Source organism: Brassica napus, chromosome C4 (assembly GCF_020379485.1).
Source record: "Brassica napus cultivar Da-Ae chromosome C4, Da-Ae, whole genome shotgun sequence".
Lineage (NCBI taxonomy): Eukaryota > Viridiplantae > Streptophyta > Magnoliopsida > Brassicales > Brassicaceae > Brassica > Brassica napus.
The window spans coordinates 48396996-48416341 of NC_063447.1; the positions used below are offsets into that span (position 1 = coordinate 48396996).

The following is a 19346-nucleotide window of genomic DNA, read 5'->3' on the forward strand; positions in this document are numbered from 1 at the left end:
TTGAATTATGATAATATGGTTTCTAAATAGAAACAATGGGCAAACAAAAAGAAACAAGTTCCTTCAGATTTTGAAAGAAAAATCGCCTAAGACCTTATAAGAAAGTGGTCGAGACTATACCTAATGATCTTTACTGATTTAAACTATGCTATAAGATCAGTATGATGAGAGGCAAGAACCGTGGTGACCATATTGAGATACACCACGAAATTTTACACTATATGGCATGATAGGATTAGCCATCCTAAAGTCTAAACTCGATGCAAAGATTAAAAAGGCACAGAGTTATCCCGTAAAAGAACTCACGTTGTGAAACATGTACACAAAAGGGAAACTCATTAGGCTTAATTGTCCCAAGCACCACGACCTTATAGTATGGTCATGAGGGGGAGAGAGGATAAACCCATGATCAATACTACAAGTTCGTGTACTACTATAACGGCCAAACAATAAAGGCCATGAGAGACAACGGCCTTCGGCCGCAAAGGAAATAACCAGCCTCGTGTACCATTATGGTCTAAAGACCATGTTCTAAATGGCTCAGCCATAAAAGGACATGTTTTAAAACGGCCAAACCATAAGGCCATTACTCGGCCAAAGAGACCATGTTATGAACAGGTCGGCCGCAAGGGCCATAACCGGCCAGAGAGGCCATTACCATAAAAGGTTCGACCAAGTAAGCCATTATCTATAAGACTAAGATTCTAAAGTCTATAAGCTTGGAACATTATGATTTTACATGTATAGAATGATAATATGATCATATGCATCAGGCCATATAAAGTAAGCATAGATATTCCCATCTCAGATTATATACGGGTCATAAAACCAGACATACACCATCTTAAGAGATTTTGAATAAACCACCGCATACATAAATGTGCCGTCTAAAGATGGAACCTCAAAAGAGGATTGGAAATATATGTTGGATAGGAGTATTACTTTCTCCCACGATTTATAAAGAAAACTTGAGCCAAACATGGGTGATCAGATTGTGGCCAAGTACACGGATTGCATCCGTCTATCCAAACAATAAAGGAGAAAGATTATAAGCTGGATAAAGAATGATAAGAATGGTTTTAAACCATCATTGTCTTGGCAAAGATCCTCGGACTAGAGATTATAATTTAAGACGTCCAAAGAAAGATTATATAAAGCTAGCTAATTGAGAAGCTAATCGAAATGCCAGACATTGACCCGAGAAATGACTAACCAGCTTAGCACCAAATGAATGTTCTAGAAGAGACATAATCAAGTTGCTATAGAGTCTATACAAGATAGACCAAGTGTTCCATAAGATAAAGGAATCTCGGATAGAAAAGAATGGTGCATAGAATACAGATCCGAAATTATAAGAGAAACCATACCAGACATTGAGAAAAGGCTGCGCAGCTACACATCTAAGGTACCAAACCATGTAGTCTTGGGACGCCAAGCTACTATGTAACAAAGGTCCTGGATAATAAGATCTCAAATCTATAGATCATGTCTGGAACATAATGGAACCACATGAAAGTGTCGACACACACACACATTTGTATAAAGATACATAAAGTTATAGCACTTGAACATAAAGAGATGAACGAGGATCATGAATCCGCGAATGAGTACTCATACAATCATAAAAGATCATAGAGATTAGTAAAGATGAAACATGGAGGTTCAAAGTATCTAAAAGAGAGATGGGCGTATTGGCCATATACATATACATAAACGCCATCTGATAAACCAGTGAAATAGATGGATCTTGTGAGATAAAGAAACCGTGAGAGAAGGCACATGATCACGAGGTCTAAGAGTGTTCATATCTTCCTATTTAACAACATTAGATTATAGCTTGTTACACAAGGTACTCACAGAGATCAAAGGAACAGATTATAAGGAGATAAACTCCTATGTGGTGGATGCTGCTACAGATTTTCGAAATTGAAAATGGTCTGGTCATAAGAATGAAATTAGATACAAATGATGTAGTAAGCAGCATATGGATCACTGGATAAGATAAAAGAACAGCTTCGTTCCTAAGTTGATTCATGGACTGAAACATAAAGCAGCTGCATATAGTATGTAAAAGAAATTGATCTTGGAGTTGTATAAAAGACAATCCAATACAGTCCATATATTTGAAATTTCTTGTGATTATACTAAACCTAAAAGAGGTTAGTAGGCATAGAATAAATCTATGTGGGTGTCCGACCATAAGCGTCCGGCCCCGGCCCTTCAAGCTAAAGATGTCCGACTCTGTCCGTCTAAGGGCGTCCGACTCTTCAGCAAAGAACGTCTGGCTCTTCTACTATACGCGTCCGGCTTTTAAGACTAAAAGGCGTCTGGCCCTCCTTCTTGATCACGGGCTAGTAGAGACAAAAGATCAACCAGATACAAATGTATTGTAGTCCATAAGCTTGTGAGAGCCGAGATCTATGAGCTAATAATATATATTTCAGTGTGTGATATAATCCACAGCAACATAGGTCATGAGACACCATCAAGAGATGGATAAAGGACTACAATGTCCGAGATAAATACATTTGGTATTGCCTAAAGCAAGAAAGATCGATGACCATATGTATGGATCATGAATATGTTCTGGCCAATAAGCCATAGTATGGTAAAATTATAAAGCCATTGATATACATCTGTGTATAGAAGATACACCGAGACATAGGTTCATGATAACCATGTATAGTACATTGTCCATGAGTACTTGGTTTATCCGACCATAGTAAAGATTTAAGAGTAGACGATCACGTCTAGACTATGGACATGTGTAAACACGATTTGCAAAGACCCAATAGTGATCCCCGAGAACAATATGGTTCACATTGTTTAGCACACATGCTTTACCGGGACACTCAATGTCAAAGGACATGAGAAACGACCTAAGAAGTCGAAGTGGTCTAATTACGGTTCAGTAATGATACCGACCGATTACTCTCATCCTATACATACAGGAAATATCACGCACCAAGATGCGTAGAATGTAGAACCTACAGTGAGGTTCACATCAGGGGGAGTAGTGCGTGTTGTACTCTTTTTCCTTCATCATGGTTTTGTCCCACTGGGTTTTCCTGATAAGGTTTTAATGAGGCAACATGAAGCGTACTACGAATCATGTATGGTTATGGTATCCAAGGGGGAGTGTTATAAATCATGGAGTGGATTGCCATTAACCAGGCCCGGTCCAAGACCGGCCCAATACCTAGAAGATGGAGGGACGGCCGAAGCCTAGAGAGAGGAGAGAGTGAGCCGACTTCAAGAGAGAGAAAGACGGCCACAAAGTTTAGAGAAAAGGAAACACTTTCTTTTTCTTAGTAGATGTAATCTTTCCATTATTATGTTTTACTAGTTTTCCTATTTTCTGTTGGATTAGGATATGTACACTTTCTTTTTCTTTTTATCTTGTAATCCTTATATAAAGGAACCCCCATTATTCATTAATAATAACACAGAAATTTTCGGTCTTTAAACTCTCTAATTACAACAATATCTAATGCTGAGTCCCGTTAAAACCAATTAGTGAAGTTTCATGAGTGTAATAACATATTATGGTGATGCGAGTCTATAATGATGTTCAAACGCATAACGTTGATTCCCCTTAAAACTTATAATTTTTTAACAAGTTCTTCACAAATATGATAATGAAAAATTCACCTATTTTTGTTCAAAAAAAAAAAAATTCACCTATTTATCTATAAAAATACACACAACCACATATTTGATACTAATATACAAATATGCTCAAGACAAAATTTCCTAACGTATTAAACTTGGTTCTGATCCAGAAGCTTCTTGATCAGTGCTTTGGTTGATTATTACTGGAAATGTATACCAATACGTTAAAGTGTTATTTTGTGAAACCAAAAAAGAAAGACAATGTTGTTCTCAATTAACAGGCTTCTATTTATTCCCGTTAAGGTTTTGAAGTTATCCGAGAAAAAGACAGATTATTTTTTGTTTAATGTTAGTGGTTTATTTGATATGAAACGTGGTTATTGTTGTGTTTGTGCGATGTTCACCACGTAAGTTCAAAGTTCAAACTCGCATATTGCACCATGTTGATAAAAATAAATAAATATCTGTGGTTGTAGACTTGTAGTGATATGATGACGATGAGATAGAGCAAATGTAGAGTTTGTAGCGAAGTCAGAGCTTAGCTGAAGTGGAAAGGTCGACGCATCAAAAGATGATAAGAACAGCACTCTTATTGGGAAGAAGCTGGGTTTGCACTGAATAAACCAGCTAGGTTCTTAAGAAAATAACATATACCCAACATCAATAACATAGTATATACTACTTTTTTTAAAAAAGTTAAAAATATAAACTGTAAAAACTAAATCCTGAGACTTAGAAACTAAGCCTTAAGAAATCCAAAACCATAAAATTAAATTCCCTTTACAAATTACAAGTAGATAAGTCACTTGCTCCTCTTTTGATACGGTTCGTTAATTGATACATAATAAAGATCTGAGTTATAAAAGATAAGGTCCAACTATGTCTTATTTTCTTGTACTTGGGGTTTGAAACTCGGTCTTGAAGACTTTGTATTGGTTAATGATTATTTCTTTGTTAAGTCAAGAGCTGAGAATTTCAGATGAAATAATAGGCCACCTTGATCCCAAATCCATCAACCAACACGTAGTGACAAGCAAAAATATGCACATAATTGTAAAAAATAGACTTAACTATATTCCCTTGTAACGTAACAACGGCAGATGCTTATCGTAATAGACCCTTTTGTCTACTTCTGTTTGTTCTTTTTCGTTGCCAGTTTCGTGTATGACATCCAAAACGTAGTCCCAAAACAAGAAATGTATTTATTAACCATATTAAAAGAAGAAGAAAAAATAGATTTCCGAATCCAAAAAAACATACTTATTTTTATCCAAAGATTATTTTTCTTGGTTCATTTTTTCGTTCAATCATCGATAAGTAGAGATGTTTTTGCAAGATAGTCAACGGAACGTTGCCCGTTTTCGGAGTGAATCCATATGAGCTTTTGAAAAACAAATGAGGAGAAAGAAATATAATATCCAAAGATAATACAAGTGAAAATCATTTGACAAAATAATCCAAGTGAAAATTAGAAAATAGTTTTTCCTAATCACTAAACCAACAATGATTGGATAATGGAGGAATATAAATTGATTATGCAGCAGTAGGTACATGTTACTTTCTGTAAATATTAGAAGATAATTACAAATTGCAATCGTTTTTTTATTCTCACGTTACACCGGAGATACGGATCCAACAAATTATTTCACAATAGAGATTTTGGATCTAGAACAATAAAAAATGTTCTTATACCCTAATCATGTGCACAATATACATATATACAAAAGTTTTCAACAATGAATTAAATAGTTAAATAACCTAGTCATTTATATTTGAATCTTGGTTTCAAGTTGCCTTCCAATCTTCTATCATGGGGCGAGGTAATAGAGGGACCGAAAATTAGTTGTCTCCTGCCTGTCATTTCTCACATAGATTATTACATTAACGCACATGTTTTTTTTCTTCTTTTTGAAAGGTTGAATACTTAAACACTTCCAATATTTCTTTATGTGCCCCATATATAACGAGTTTTGTTAACTTAGCGAGACTCTAGCTATATGTATAGAATACCACGGTTGCACAAGACACTATACCCTCAAAAGAGTCAGCTGTGTCTCTCGAATAACTATTTACAAGCACTTCATTTTTGTCGATTTATGCCTAGATATTTAGATAAGACTATGCATTTTTTCCACTTCACTAAACCGAAATAAAACGGTAGTCACAAACCTTGAAAGAGGATATGGTTTACAAAGGCACATTTTCTTAAGGCAAAGAAAAGTAAAAATATTAAACAAACTTAAAACCTAATTCTTAACTTAAAAAAAAAAAAACTTAAAATCGACCCAGTAAAATGATGGGTGTGAAACTGAACTTGACAGGTAACAAAATAAATGTAGTAACAATGCCATAAGGACAATATGTACTAGGCATAACCATTCACGTCCCCGTTAGAGTTCAGATCGGGTTTTTTAGATTTTAGATCTAATTTGTATCACATAATAAACTTATAAAGTAACCATATATCACTCACATTTGGATTATATCGGACCGGTTTGGATAACCCGAAGTAAAATCTAAAATTTAAAAGCAAAACGTAATAAACATATACTTATTTATATAGAGTTAGGTGTTTAAGATACTTATTCAAATTTTAAATACTTATTTTTAGATATCATATCAAAATAAATATGGAATTGATTGAAGTATATATTTATGTTTCAAATATTTATATTGCTTACTAATTTGGACATTCAGATCGGTTTCTTTAGATATTATTTCGAGTTTTTCGGATTATCCATTGGGGTTCGGTTAATAATACTTCGGGTTTGGATATGTTTTGTAACACTCTACAAGACTCATTCGAATATTTTTTTTACATTTCATACCGGATACATATCAGATTTTTCGGTTTGGGCTCCCTTCGGATTTATGTCCATGCCTAGTTTGTACTAAAGAAAATACAGAAAAAATCAAGGGGAGATCTTAGGTTGGCGCCACACTTAATTTTAAAAAGCAACAAAAAAACTAATGAACTTTGTTCTCTATGAACAATGATTGGACTCTCATCTATTGTGGATGAAGAGTAAAATCTTTGTTTATCGCTAATAATGAATTAAATAGCGAGCGTTGTTTACAAATATTCAAGATTTAATTGTTGAATACATTCTTGTTGGCAATACATTTGGGAGATAAATTAGAAGGTGTATTATTAAGTCTCCTTGAAGATTTCGTAATCTTTTTCTTAACCCTACATTAATATTAGTATGCGACAAAAATATATATTATCTTATTATAGTTGGCGCTAAATTAAATATTAACAAGATGTATGGTTGATCCCAGTATATATATAATATATATAATGTATATATACAACAATTTTTCTTGATTTTGTTGGTTTGAATTTGGTTTTAATTTATTTATAACATAATTAGTCATCTCTTGAAATATGTATATCAAAGTTGTTTGCTTCGCTACAGCTCAAACCCTTAGGAGACTCTATTCAACTGAGAGTTTTAGGTGATTTGTATTAAAATGATAAATATATTGTTATTCAAACATGAATTTTAAAAATTCATTTAAAATTCACTGTTATTGAACTTAACGTTTCGTAGAGTACTCTAAAATCCACTGTTATTGAAAATATTTTAAGTTGTGGAATTTTAAAGTTTTCAGGTGATTTTATGATGTTTAGATAGAGTTTCTTAGTTAAAAAAATTAAAACTCAGATCCCATGATTTTAAGATATATCCTATATCCCGTGTTCCTACCCGTGTACTACTCAGTATGTAAATCATTTTTTTGTGTTAATATATAACTAACAATAATAATAAGAGCTTTTTCAAATCTTACAAAATTCGCACAATTTATCCACTATATCTCGTATTTTCCAATCTTTAATCTTCAAATTTTGTAAGATACGTATTTGGTATCAAGATCTTTTTGAGTATTAAGAATATCAATTATGTTTTTTTAAGTAATATCACGACCAATATCTAACTGTATTTGATTGCTTTTCACACGTACGCATGACTTCAGAATTGTATATATTTAGCTGTATCATCTTGGTCAGCCATTAGCATCTCTCTCTCTCTCTCTCTCTCTCTCTCTCTCTCTCTCTCTCTCTCTCTCTCTCTCTCTCTCTCTCTCTCTCTCTCACACACACACACACACACACACACACACAGAGTTAAGCAGCTAGCGAACATGGCCACAACGATGAACGTATTCTCTACAAAATGGTCCTCTGAAATGGTATATTTCTACCCATAAATACATAAAGATTTATACATGTCTCTCTTTTATCTTATGAGTTTATATATAATTTATATTCATATTCTTTCTTCCCTCTTTCTCGGTTCATGAATCTTAATTATTTGTTCATTCTATAGGATACAGAGGAGTATAGCATCATCCACCAATCCCACATGAACTCATTCTTAGGAGATTTCCCACAATCTCTCTCTCTTGATGATACTACCACTTGTTACAACTTTGATGCTTCTTGTGATGATGATTTGGTCGAAGAGAAACCTTCTAAGATCCTCAAGACCACTCAAGTATTACCAAAGTTACATCCATATCCTTCTTACAATCCTCCTCCACAATCTCAGCCATCTTCTAGAATTCTTTCTTTCGAAAAGACGGGATTGAAAGTAATGAATCACAACTCTCCAAACTTAATATTTAGCCCCAAGCAAGAAGCTGGATCACCAGATCTGATAGCAAGAGGGACAAAGAGGGCTCAACCCTTAGCTCGAAGCCATTCAAATGCTCAAGATCACATACTCGCCGAGAGAAAACGGAGAGAAAAACTTACTCAAAGATTCGTAGCTCTTTCCGCCCTGATTCCTGGTCTAAAGAAGGTACATATACATAACTGTTCTATTTAGTGATGCAAGAAGTCTATTTTCACTGGACATTTGCTATTTTTAACCAGATAATAAACTTTGTTTGAGATTTTCTTGGGATCTCCCAGTTATTAAACTAAATTCTTTGGTCAGAATTGACTATCTAAAAATTGAAATACATAACAATCCAACACATTTAATAAAGGATTTTTACTAAAAAATCATTGGAGGTTCAGCTTGATCATGGATATTCATTGTCAATGAATCTTTTTACATGTTTACCTGCTATTGACTTATTTTTCATATATGTGTTTATAGATGGACAAGGCTTCAGTGTTGGGAGATGCAATAAAGCATATAAAGTACCTCCAAGAGAGTGTGAAAGAGTATGAAGAACAAAAGAAAGAAAGAACAATGGAATCAATGGTTCTTGTGAAGAAATCTCAGTTGGTTTTGGATGAAAATCATCAATTATCATCATCTTCCTCAGAAGGAAATCGTGACTGCTCGAGCTCAAATCTTCCTGAGATGGAAGTTAAGGTTTCGGGAAAAGATGTTCTTATTAAGATCCTATGCGAGAAGCAAAAGAGTAATCTGATCAAGATTATGGCTGAGATTGAGAGGCTTGGTTTGTCTATCACCAACAGCAGTGTCTTGCCATTTGGACCCACTTTCGACATCTCCATCATCGCTCAGGTAACTATATTCTCATCCAATAGCTAGTAACTAATTAGTAGTTATATGTGTTTTGGAGAAAATAGGTTGAACTTGTTTAGTTTTGTTAGTTGAAATGATCATGAATATGGTTTTATAGAGTACTACTTTATGGCTGAAGCATGTTTCAAAAGAAGTATAACTTTTCGACTTAAAAATCCCATTATTCCAAATATCTAAATTATATTATGTATGCTTTTGCAGAAGACGAGCGATTTTGATATGAAAGTTGAGGACGTTGTGAAGAGCTTGAGTTGTTGTTTATCATAGTTGATGTGATTGGTTCCATATTGCATATCTATTCACATTCCTCAACGATTTCTTCGACCCAATAATCTAAATTGATTTTTCCATGAAAGTGGTTTTTTAGTTGATTGATTTGTATGAAGGTCCCTAAGTCATTTGTAGAAACTTGTTCTTGTTGTTTAAATGTTCTTAACACATATCAATGTCATCAATGTGTGGTAGACAGAATTTTTTCGCAGCTACTTGATTATTTCTTGCGATGTAAAGCATTCCGTTAATTTTATGAATGTCATGTTTTTGGAATACTTGATCAGTGTTCTTATTAACCAAACGTATTTAGTTACAAATTTTATATGCTAATTATTACTGTAAAATTTAGTTCAGTAGCTTACAAATTTTATTTTTCAAAAGCTACAACCAATAAGTTATCCCGACATATATAAAGTTATATTAAGAATATGGATTTACGTTTTCATGACTATACACCATATAACATTATAAAATTTAAGTTGGCAATATTAAAAGTCATAAAGTAGACAACTTGAACTAGATCTTGGAAGGATAGTTTGAGGATCCCTCCTGTTTTTTTGTTTGTTTGTTTGTTGGAGCAAGAATGTAATGATCTTAACTTCTTCTCTAAGACACCAGTAATAATCTTAAAAATATATACTCAACTCATGAGGGAATGTTACTAAGTCTATCTTATCGATTCACGGCTCCGAATGGTAACTGCGGGTTGAACGGTGCGGGACAAACGGTTCAACTGCGGTGCGGTTTTCACAGTTTAAAAACGTATAAATATATGATATATGTAAAGATTTTTGTTACTGTTAACTCGGTGCGGTGCGGGGCGGTTTGTAACATTCAAACCCCACGTCAAAAATTTAATCTATTCAACTTTTGGTGTGTTTCTATAAATTAATAGAAAATGATGTAGATTTTAAAGTTTTGATCTATTCAACTTTAAAATTACCAAAGTTAATGTTATGGAGAAGTTTGATGTTTTTCAAAATATAAAATGTTTTGATAATTTTAAAATACGTTAACTTTATTAAAAATTGGTTAACCAATAACATTTTACTGGATTATTTGTGTCGGTTAACTTCCTTACAGTATATTACTAATAACATTATCTTTTAAAAAGTAATTTAAAAAAAAATCTTGTTCATTTAACCAAAATATCTTATATTATAGAACATATGGTATATATAAATATATTACTCCCTCCGTTTCATATTGTAAGTAGTTTTAGGAAAATGTTTTTGTTTTAAAATGTAAGTAGTTTTCGTATTTCTAGGTAACTTTTACATTTATTGAATACAATGTTACCAATCAAATTAAATAGACTTATTTTTTATTGGTTAAATTATATCTAACCTATTTATTATAAAATATTTTTTAAAAACATAATAATTTTCTTAATCATCGTGCTTTTAGCCAAAACTACTTATATTACGAAACGAAGGGAATAATTTTTACTCTATACATATATAGGAATCGATTTCAGTTAATAGTAATTCCAAATTTTCAACTCCCATGACTTTTTGAATTCAAATCCTAATTAACGAGAAAATTTAAAAAGTGAAAGGCAAAAGTAACAGTTGAGTGGAATATTCTTTGAAAACAGGCGAGCAAAGGTGAATTCATGGGTTATTAAATTGAATTGAAAACGTGGGATTTTATCATGTTCTTGGAAACCGTAAGGAGGTCAAATAAATGTGACTACCAAAAAGTCATTAACCTAACACCAATCTTAGATTCATAATTGCATAGACCAAATAATTTCCTAAATATTGGGAGGAGAATATGCTTTGTCTTTGGTCAACAAAAAAGAGAGGTTTGTCAAAAAAATTGAGGAAGATGATACATTGGGCAACCAATATCTTAACTTACGGAAATAAATGAACTACTCCCTCTGCTCCGTATTAAGCATCGTTATAAAATAAAAATATTGTTGTATCGTTATAAAATAAAAAATTTGTTGCAACATAAGAGTTGTTTTAAAATTTCATTTTTCTTCAGTTTTTTATTAGTTGAAATATGATTAAATGTATAAATAATTATGTTTTTTTATTTAGAAATTATACAAAACTAAGATTCTCTTAATTTGTATGCATAAATCTAAAACGACCAAATTAATTTACCTATGTGGTTAGTCAAAACATCATTAACATATAACATGTAACATATCATAGCGTTAACATCAGAAGAAGAAATTAACACAAAAAGAAGAAAATTTCAGTTTTCAAATTCAAGCAAAAATTTCACTTTTTAGTAAACTATTTTAATCTGTAATTAGCATTTAGATACAAATAAATACTTTATTTATACGGCCAATCCATTCCATACACATGTTTAGTCAATTGTTAAAATCTCGTTAACAAACATGTATAATACACATCACTAATACAACTGGCTTATTCCCCTGCCCAAATCTCTTAATCAATATTCCTTTTTCAAATCTTCTTTTCAAAATGTATTAGACATTTAACTGCCATTTGATACAGCCACATGTTATTATATTCATTTCACATTTGATATAACCCTTCATCGGTACTATGTGACAATGTTATAAGTTTAGTCTATATACCCTTGTTATTTGAGATCGACAAATAGATAGAAAAATTATTTGAAATTTTTTTGGAGAAAACAATATGAATTTATAGATTTGGAGAAGACAATATAGATTTATAGATTTGGAAAATTAGGTTAATTATTTTGTGGATGCTTATTTCTGCGGAACGATATTGATTTAATGTTCAATGTCTGTTAACAGAGTTTTAGCGGTCGATTAAACATAGGTATATAATAACTTAAAGAAATTAAAGTAAATGATTTATTTTGTTTTGGAACAATATTTAGGGATTGAAATAGTTAACGGAGGAGCTATTTTGCTAATTTGAAAGTTGAAATATGTTTTACAAATTTCTCCGTATGACATTAACAACGTTTTAACTGTTAATTACGGCGTAGCTAAATTGGTTTGTTCAATGAAAATTTAATATTAGTTGGAAATTTAAATGATTTGTTTGTGTCTGTGAGTTGAAATATATTTATTACCTTATTTTCATAAATTGAAGTATTGTTTATCAAACGTTTTTTATATTGGGTGTATTTTTATTGTTTTCCAAGATTAGTTAATCAATAAAACACTAACAAAATTCAGATATATATATATATATATATATATATATATATATATTGGAATTATGACAAGGAAGAAGACAAAACTGGGAAACAATAAAAATACACCCCTGGGAGAAGGCCCCTTGATAGTGAGTCTGATTAGGGCGACATGATTAACATAATCCAAGAAAGGAAATGATTGGTCCAATTAATCCAAACTCAATAATGAAATACTGCCTCTGTTTCAAAATACTTAAAATTGTGCACAACTATTAAAAAACTTGTTTTTTATCTTAAAATTATTACTCCCTCCATTTTTAATTGTAACTAGTTTTGTTTAAAAGAACGAATATTTAGAAAATTGTTATTTAAAAGAATATACCATTTAACCAATTAATTCAACCAATTATTAAAAATCTAACATTATTTCATTGATCACACAATATCCAATAAATAAAAATAATGTATTGAAATATGTAAACTACTTATATTGTGAAACAAACTCTTTTTGCTAAAACTACTTACATTTAGAAACATAAGGAGTATTAAAATATAAATTAAAAGTTATTCAACTAATCACAAAATAGACTGCAAAATATCATTGGTTACACAGTTTTTGATAAAGTTGAAAAGTGCATTGATATACGAAAACATCATCTATTCTGAAACATCAAAAGCTCTCTAAAACATCATCTATTTAAAAACGGAGAAAGTAGTTTATTCTTTTGTTGGATTGAAATATTAATATTATATTCATAATAAGTGATTGATTGAAGATTATTGGTAGTATTTTATTATATTTGTTGGCCATGTGGTATAACATGGATTCAAATATGAAAATGCAAGTGCGTGTATAAGATAATTGGTAATATTCTTTTATGATTATTGGTGTTGTTCAGTAAACTAATAGAAAATGATGTGGATTGATAAGATAGAATTTAAAAACATTCTGTTATATAGACAGACAAAAAATAATAACGAATCAATTAATGTAAGGACAATAACGAATCAACTAATGTAAGGACAATAACGAATCAGTAATAAAATTTATGAAAGTACACGGACATCCATACTGTTTTGTAAACTAATTTATTCTTCTAATAAACATCAAATTGTTTTTATTTTGATCCACCTGTTATTTTATTAGATTGTTGAAAGTTGAAACGAAGTTTTAATTCACTACAAAAGATAGTGTCACCTCAAGTGGACAAAAATGAAAAAATCAAATGGAGATCTACCTTAATTAACATAAAAGACAAAAAAAGAAGAAAATAACAAATAATTTTGTTTTACATTAACTAAATTTAGCCAGAAACCTCTAAAAGCAATATTTGATTTCAACATGAAATATGTGCAAGTGTCACCTTGGCTTGAAGAAATAGATGATATAATGGAAAAGCTAGTCCCACGGATGCAGCATGGAATGTGACCTATAAAAGAGCAGGACTTGGGTGGTTTGTCTACAACCATACGAAATCAATTGTGTTGCAGGGAAACACTACGGAATGTTTTGTCACGTCGGCTTTGGTGGCAGAGACCCTCGCTATAAGATCAGTGCTAAATATAGCAGTGGACAAAAATTGGACTCATATCCAGTTAAAATCAGACGCCCATGACCTTGTCTGAGAAATCACCGGAAGGAACATGTTAAACGAAGCCTTTGAAATCATCCAAGATATCATCGTGCTTGCAAACTGTTTCACCTCTATCTCCTTTTCTTTTGTTCCTCGCTCTAGTAATTTTCTAGGAAACATTTTGGCAAATGGAGCTCTCATGAACTCCCATTCTAGTTTGTAGTTTGAGGTTTCATATTAATGAACTCGGTTGTCCAAAAAAATGGAAAATCTAGTCGAAAAAGCAATAAATAACTTGCAACATATATGCAATTACATGACTATATTCTTAACTAGATAATTCAGTTTTACCAAAAAAAAACTAGATAATTCAGTTATCTACCAGGTTAACCTTTTTAACTAAAAATCGTTATTAAAAATTTCTTTCAAATTGTTTGATCTTACTTCCAAGTTTATTATTTTGTAAATTTTGGGAAGAGATTTAGTCAATTTTTGGACTTGAAAATCTTTAGGTCTCGGATTAATTCCCTAGTAAACTAAACTTTTTTTTTAGTTAACCAAACTTTACAAGAATTATATTTGTTTAAATAGCAAAAACAAGATGTTGTATATAGAAAAGGGTGAATTTTATGATGATGTCAGCTAAACTTTTCTAGTATTAGTTAAGGAGTAATTGTAGATATTGATTGATCACCATTATTTCTGATATTTTCGGCCGCATATCCCGTCCACACCGCACCACCAACCGTAAGGTCCGTAGCCATGCATACACATTTGTCCCACTTTCTATAATTTATCCAGCTTTGGTAGAAAAAAATATTATATTATCCAGGTTTCAGATCCAGCAACTTGCTGACAAAACTCCATTTATATATCAATTGAACTTCGAAAAATCTACTTAAAATTATGCCTTCATTTCAAGATCACGTACCAATCATTTAACAAATATATCGTTTCAAACGAGAAGATAGACATGTACACACATACATATCATAATTGAACGTATTCTTCAAGAATTAGCTTCCAAAAATATACGATCAATAGATATATAACTTTGTAGAAATTTACAAAGTTATACAAAGTTGTCAAAATTTTCGCACAAAAAGAACTTAGTAGAAATATTCAACTCTGTTGCACCAGTTTAAAAATGCCGTTTATTATATGGTTGTTTAAGGTCTAATCAGGTTTGCATGCAAAAAATGCGAAAAGTAACTAGAGTTTGATACGTGCGCCTTCACACGGATGATTTTTATTTTAATATAATAAACACACGAAATTCTTTACAACACAAGATGTAATGGTTGTACAAACATGTGTCCGTATGGATCTTTGTTAGATTTGTAATATATAACATTTATGATAAATCGACGGTTTATAATTGTATGGTTCCGATTGGTAAGGACTTTCATTTTAGTCTTTGGCTTTAAAATTTTGGCTGTAAAAATTTTGACTTTAAAGGCTGTAGTTGTTATTTTAAATACTTTTAAAAGTCTGAGTGGTCTCAAAAGCTTTACAAAATCTGATTATTATAAAAACATATATTTATATCCTGAATTATGTACAAAAACTAATATGAGAAGAATATTCAGAACAAAAAAAAGCTATTGGCTAAATGTACTAGTAAAAGATGTTGCTAGATTTTTGTAATGAATATTTCATTCCGTTTACTTTTTTACTTATTGAAACACATAAAATATATTGGATAAATTAAAACTGGAAATACTAAAAGTTATCAGTAAAAGTATTTAATTATTTATTACCAAAGGAAAATAAATAACAATGATTTCATTTATTATTAAAATTTAATTATACTACAATTTATTAAAATAATATTTGATTTTTTTTTAACCATCAAATAATGATTTTCAATTATCTATATAGTGACTTTAAATCTTTCACAAATTAACGTCTAATAATAATAGGTTATGACTTTTTTTGGTAACAAAGAACTAATTACTTAATGAAAATCGATTATCCAATTAGTTTGTTTGTTATTTTTTTTTATTTGCTAGAAAAAAAATGCAAATGTGATCACGTCAGTTTTTAAGAAAATGGGAAAGAAAAAAAAACGATTGGTAAATATTGTAGCTTTAATTTGTTTGCTGTAGAATTAATGCTGTAGAATTTTAGCTGTAGACCTTATTGTTGGAGATCTTTGACTGTAGAATTTTAGCTGTAGATTATTTTTTTTAAAATATGATTGGTATAAACTGGCTGTAGATTAATATTTATAAATATATTAAACATAAATATATTAAACATCATATTAATATATACAATTTTTTATAATAATTATAATATTATTGAACAAATAAAAAATAGTAATCCTAAAAAATCCCATAAAGTAGATTGTTCATCTTTAAAAAAAAATTGGTACAACAATAAATCAATAGTTAGGTTTACCCACGAGTATTCTATAAATCTATTGCAATTTGGAAGCTGATTTTGTGTATCGAATTTGCCTATATGCCCTAAACTATCTAATTTTAAAACCAGTGCATATTCAAAGTATTACGATAGAAAAATATATATTTCATACTCAATTAATACAACTTTAATTACTACGACACTTTGAAAAATGCGATAGAATAGGCGATCTAGGGTTTCACGCTCTTGATGCCTTCTCACCGATGGGATCCAGGAATTGACGGCGGGGTTGTGTTAGGAAAGAGGAATCATAAAGGGCGGAGTAAAGGAATTTCATTCAGGGGATCTTCTTCAAATCTCCGATGTTGTGGATCGGGTACAGGAAATTGGTTTAAACGGATTTTTTGGAAATCAAGGACATCTGCGAAATGGATCTCGATATTGGCAATTATACCGGTGAATTCGCATGATTACTTAGGTATTATTTTTGATTACTCAAGTATAAGGAATCTAATCTATTATAAAGAAAATGGAGGATTCAATAATGGATTTGATTTGATGGAGATATGGAGATTGGTGATTTGCGGTGGCTTAACAGGGACTGGGGGCTTGGAGTGGTTAACAGGGAAATGGGTTCTCTGGTTGGTCTCATTAAACCAACCACAGAAAACAGAGTTGATCATAGAAACGGACCTTAAGGGGAATCACATTTTGGCTGGAGCTGATGTAAGGAGGCTTATCTGGCACGTCGAGGAGTTCGGCGTTTTTTCTAGAATTGCATCACTGCTGCTCGTTTTTCTTAAAAATACAAATTCAAGGTGCCAAGGATCTTTGGAAGGGATATGTGGCGTGGAAAGGAGAGAGAGCTCACGTTTTTTTATTCTAGTTTTGTTAGCAAATGATCGTGTTGGTGATATTGGGTTGAGTATGTTCATGTTTTCGGGGTATTGGAGTTATAAAGAAGACACTTTCATTTTTCTTGTGTATATGTTACCGTTTTATATAGATTGGGGCAAGGAGATGGATGTATTTTTCAGGGTCTTTGTTGGGATATGGGAATCTTTGGATTGGAGGGTACGTAACATATACGTAAGGAATGGAATCTTCTCGCCCATGTTGATAGCTCAGAGGGAGGAGTTTTCTTTTCTATTACAAGTAGTTATATTTTCTGCATTCTACGTGAAAAAAAGAAAAGGGCAAATATGGGTGTTTCTTATTCCGACGGTGTTTTCCCGGCGGAGTGGAGCGGCGGCGCGTGGGTTTCACTTTGGCTTGGTGTCTCGTCGGAGATGTCTCACGTCGCTTATGCTCAAGAGGTTTCAACGGTTGGTGTTTGGTCGTTGGCGCGTTCAAGGTGAAGAAGTTGTCGTGTGTCGGTTTCTTTGTTTTGGTTCCGGCGCGTGTGCTCTCGCTTCTCGTTGACGGCGTAGTGTCGTCTATGGCTCCGGCTTGTCTCGAGTTGCAGGCTATTCCTCTTTGTCTTCTCCGGTCACGGCATTCTGGTTTCTGCACTCTTGATGAATCGATCGCGACGGTTCAGATTGGAGTTCGTTGTTGGCTTCTGCTCACGGTCTAAAGCTTTAGTTCAACTGAGCTTGAAACTGTGTTGAGGCGAGTCGTGCCTCTGGTTCTCAGAGGTGGCACATGGGCGAGTCCTTATGTTGTTCCACTTGGTCATTTGGAATGCTCGAGACTCGGTTCTTCATGTGTTGAATGCAACATCCCAGCGCCGGAGCCGTTCCATCGGACGTCTCTTGCGGTTGTATTCAAACCGTCTTTGTGCAGGTCATGACGTTTGTTTGAAGCTTTAATGCGGTTGCCTTTCAGCCCGATTTGTATTTTGTTCTTGGTAGTGCCGAGTTAGGTTACTCGCTCACTTTAGGATCTAGAATTAACTGTCTTAGGATTTCGCTGGGTTCGTGTCATGAAGTGTCGTCAGGCTTTGCTGGGTTCGTGCTAAGGATAGGTGTCGTCGATCCTTGCTGGGTTCGTGTGGAGAGCTTCGGCTCAAAGCGTCGTCGGGGGATCAGGGTTCGTACCTTGAAGCGTCGTCGAGAGTCTAGGGTTCGTGCTTAATGGCGTCGTCGGATTTCCTACCCGCTTATGTGGTTGATGATCAGATTATATAAGAACTGAAATTGTTTCAATTTTAGTCTTATGGTATTGTTCTTTAAGTCTTTTTCCACTTTTTTTTGGGACTTAATCAACTTGTATGGCTTTTCATTTTTATTAATGAATATTTACAGTTTAGCAAAAAAACAAAGAACAATAGGAGGTTCATGGAAATAGGGTATCTTTACACCCGTCAATTTGGCTTTTAGGAGCATAGTAAATAACAATATTTTAAATGAGAGTATTAAGTTGGAATTGTCGAGGAATGGAAAGTAAGTGGACCATAAGCTATTTGAAGGAGATAAGGCATAAACATAAACCAGATTTTTTATTTTTAGCAGAAACGAAGCAAAATTCAGAGTTTGTTCAAAATTTTCAAGCACATATTGGTTATGATAATCTGGTCACAGTGGATCCAGTGGGGAAAAGTGGAGGATTAACGCTTTTTTATAATAATGATTATCAGGTCAAGGTATTATATTCTAGTAACCGTATGATTGATGTGGAAGCGGAGATCCTTGGCAAAATGGTTTATCTTACTTTTGTATATGGAGATCCAGTTCAAAAGATGCGAGAACAAGTATGGGAGCGATTAACTAGATATGGACTATCGCGATCTGAACCCTGGTTCATTATAGGTGACCTTAATGAAATCACTGGTAATCATGAGAAAGACGGAGGATCTATACGGAGCGCGGATTCGTTTATTCCTTTTAATAACATGATAAGAAATAGTGGTTTACTAGAATTTCCTGCTCGGGGAAATAAAATGTCTTGGCAAGGAAGAAGAGGAAAAGGGAAAGGG

At 32.6% G+C, this 19346-nt stretch overlaps 2 protein-coding genes across 2 annotated transcripts; both read left to right on the forward strand.

The window, feature by feature from the left end:
* Positions 1-7663: 7663 nt before the first annotated feature.
* On the forward strand, positions 7664-9774 carry LOC106392115 (transcription factor bHLH18). The gene is made up of 4 exons (XM_013832893.3): positions 7664-7806; positions 7944-8417; positions 8721-9098; positions 9321-9774. Exons 1-4 carry the CDS (start codon positions 7759-7761, stop codon positions 9384-9386), a joined length of 966 nt encoding a protein of 321 aa, XP_013688347.1. The 5' UTR covers positions 7664-7758; the 3' UTR covers positions 9387-9774.
* A 5194-nt stretch (positions 9775-14968) lies between these two features.
* Positions 14969-18505, forward strand: LOC125586142. The gene is made up of 4 exons (XM_048755960.1): positions 14969-16907; positions 17028-17584; positions 17784-17975; positions 18257-18505. Exons 1-4 carry the CDS (start codon positions 16679-16681, stop codon positions 18503-18505), a joined length of 1227 nt encoding a protein of 408 aa, XP_048611917.1. The 5' UTR covers positions 14969-16678.
* Positions 18506-19346: the final 841 nt, after the last annotated feature.

Coding starts and splice junctions, on each gene's coding strand:
- LOC106392115 (XM_013832893.3), top strand. CDS start 7,759: ATGGCCACAACGATGAACGTATTCTCTACAAAATGGTCCTCTGAAATG. Junction 7,807..7,943: donor CAAAATGGTCCTCTGAAATG/GTATATTTCTAC, acceptor TTCATTCTATAG/GATACAGAGGAGTATAGCAT. Junction 9,099..9,320: donor ACATCTCCATCATCGCTCAG/GTAACTATATTC, acceptor ATGCTTTTGCAG/AAGACGAGCGATTTTGATAT.
- LOC125586142 (XM_048755960.1), top strand. CDS start 16,679: ATGCCTTCTCACCGATGGGATCCAGGAATTGACGGCGGGGTTGTGTTA. Junction 16,908..17,027: donor GAATTCGCATGATTACTTAG/GTATTATTTTTG, acceptor GTGGCTTAACAG/GGACTGGGGGCTTGGAGTGG. Junction 17,976..18,256: donor TCGCGACGGTTCAGATTGGA/GTTCGTTGTTGG, acceptor GTTGCCTTTCAG/CCCGATTTGTATTTTGTTCT.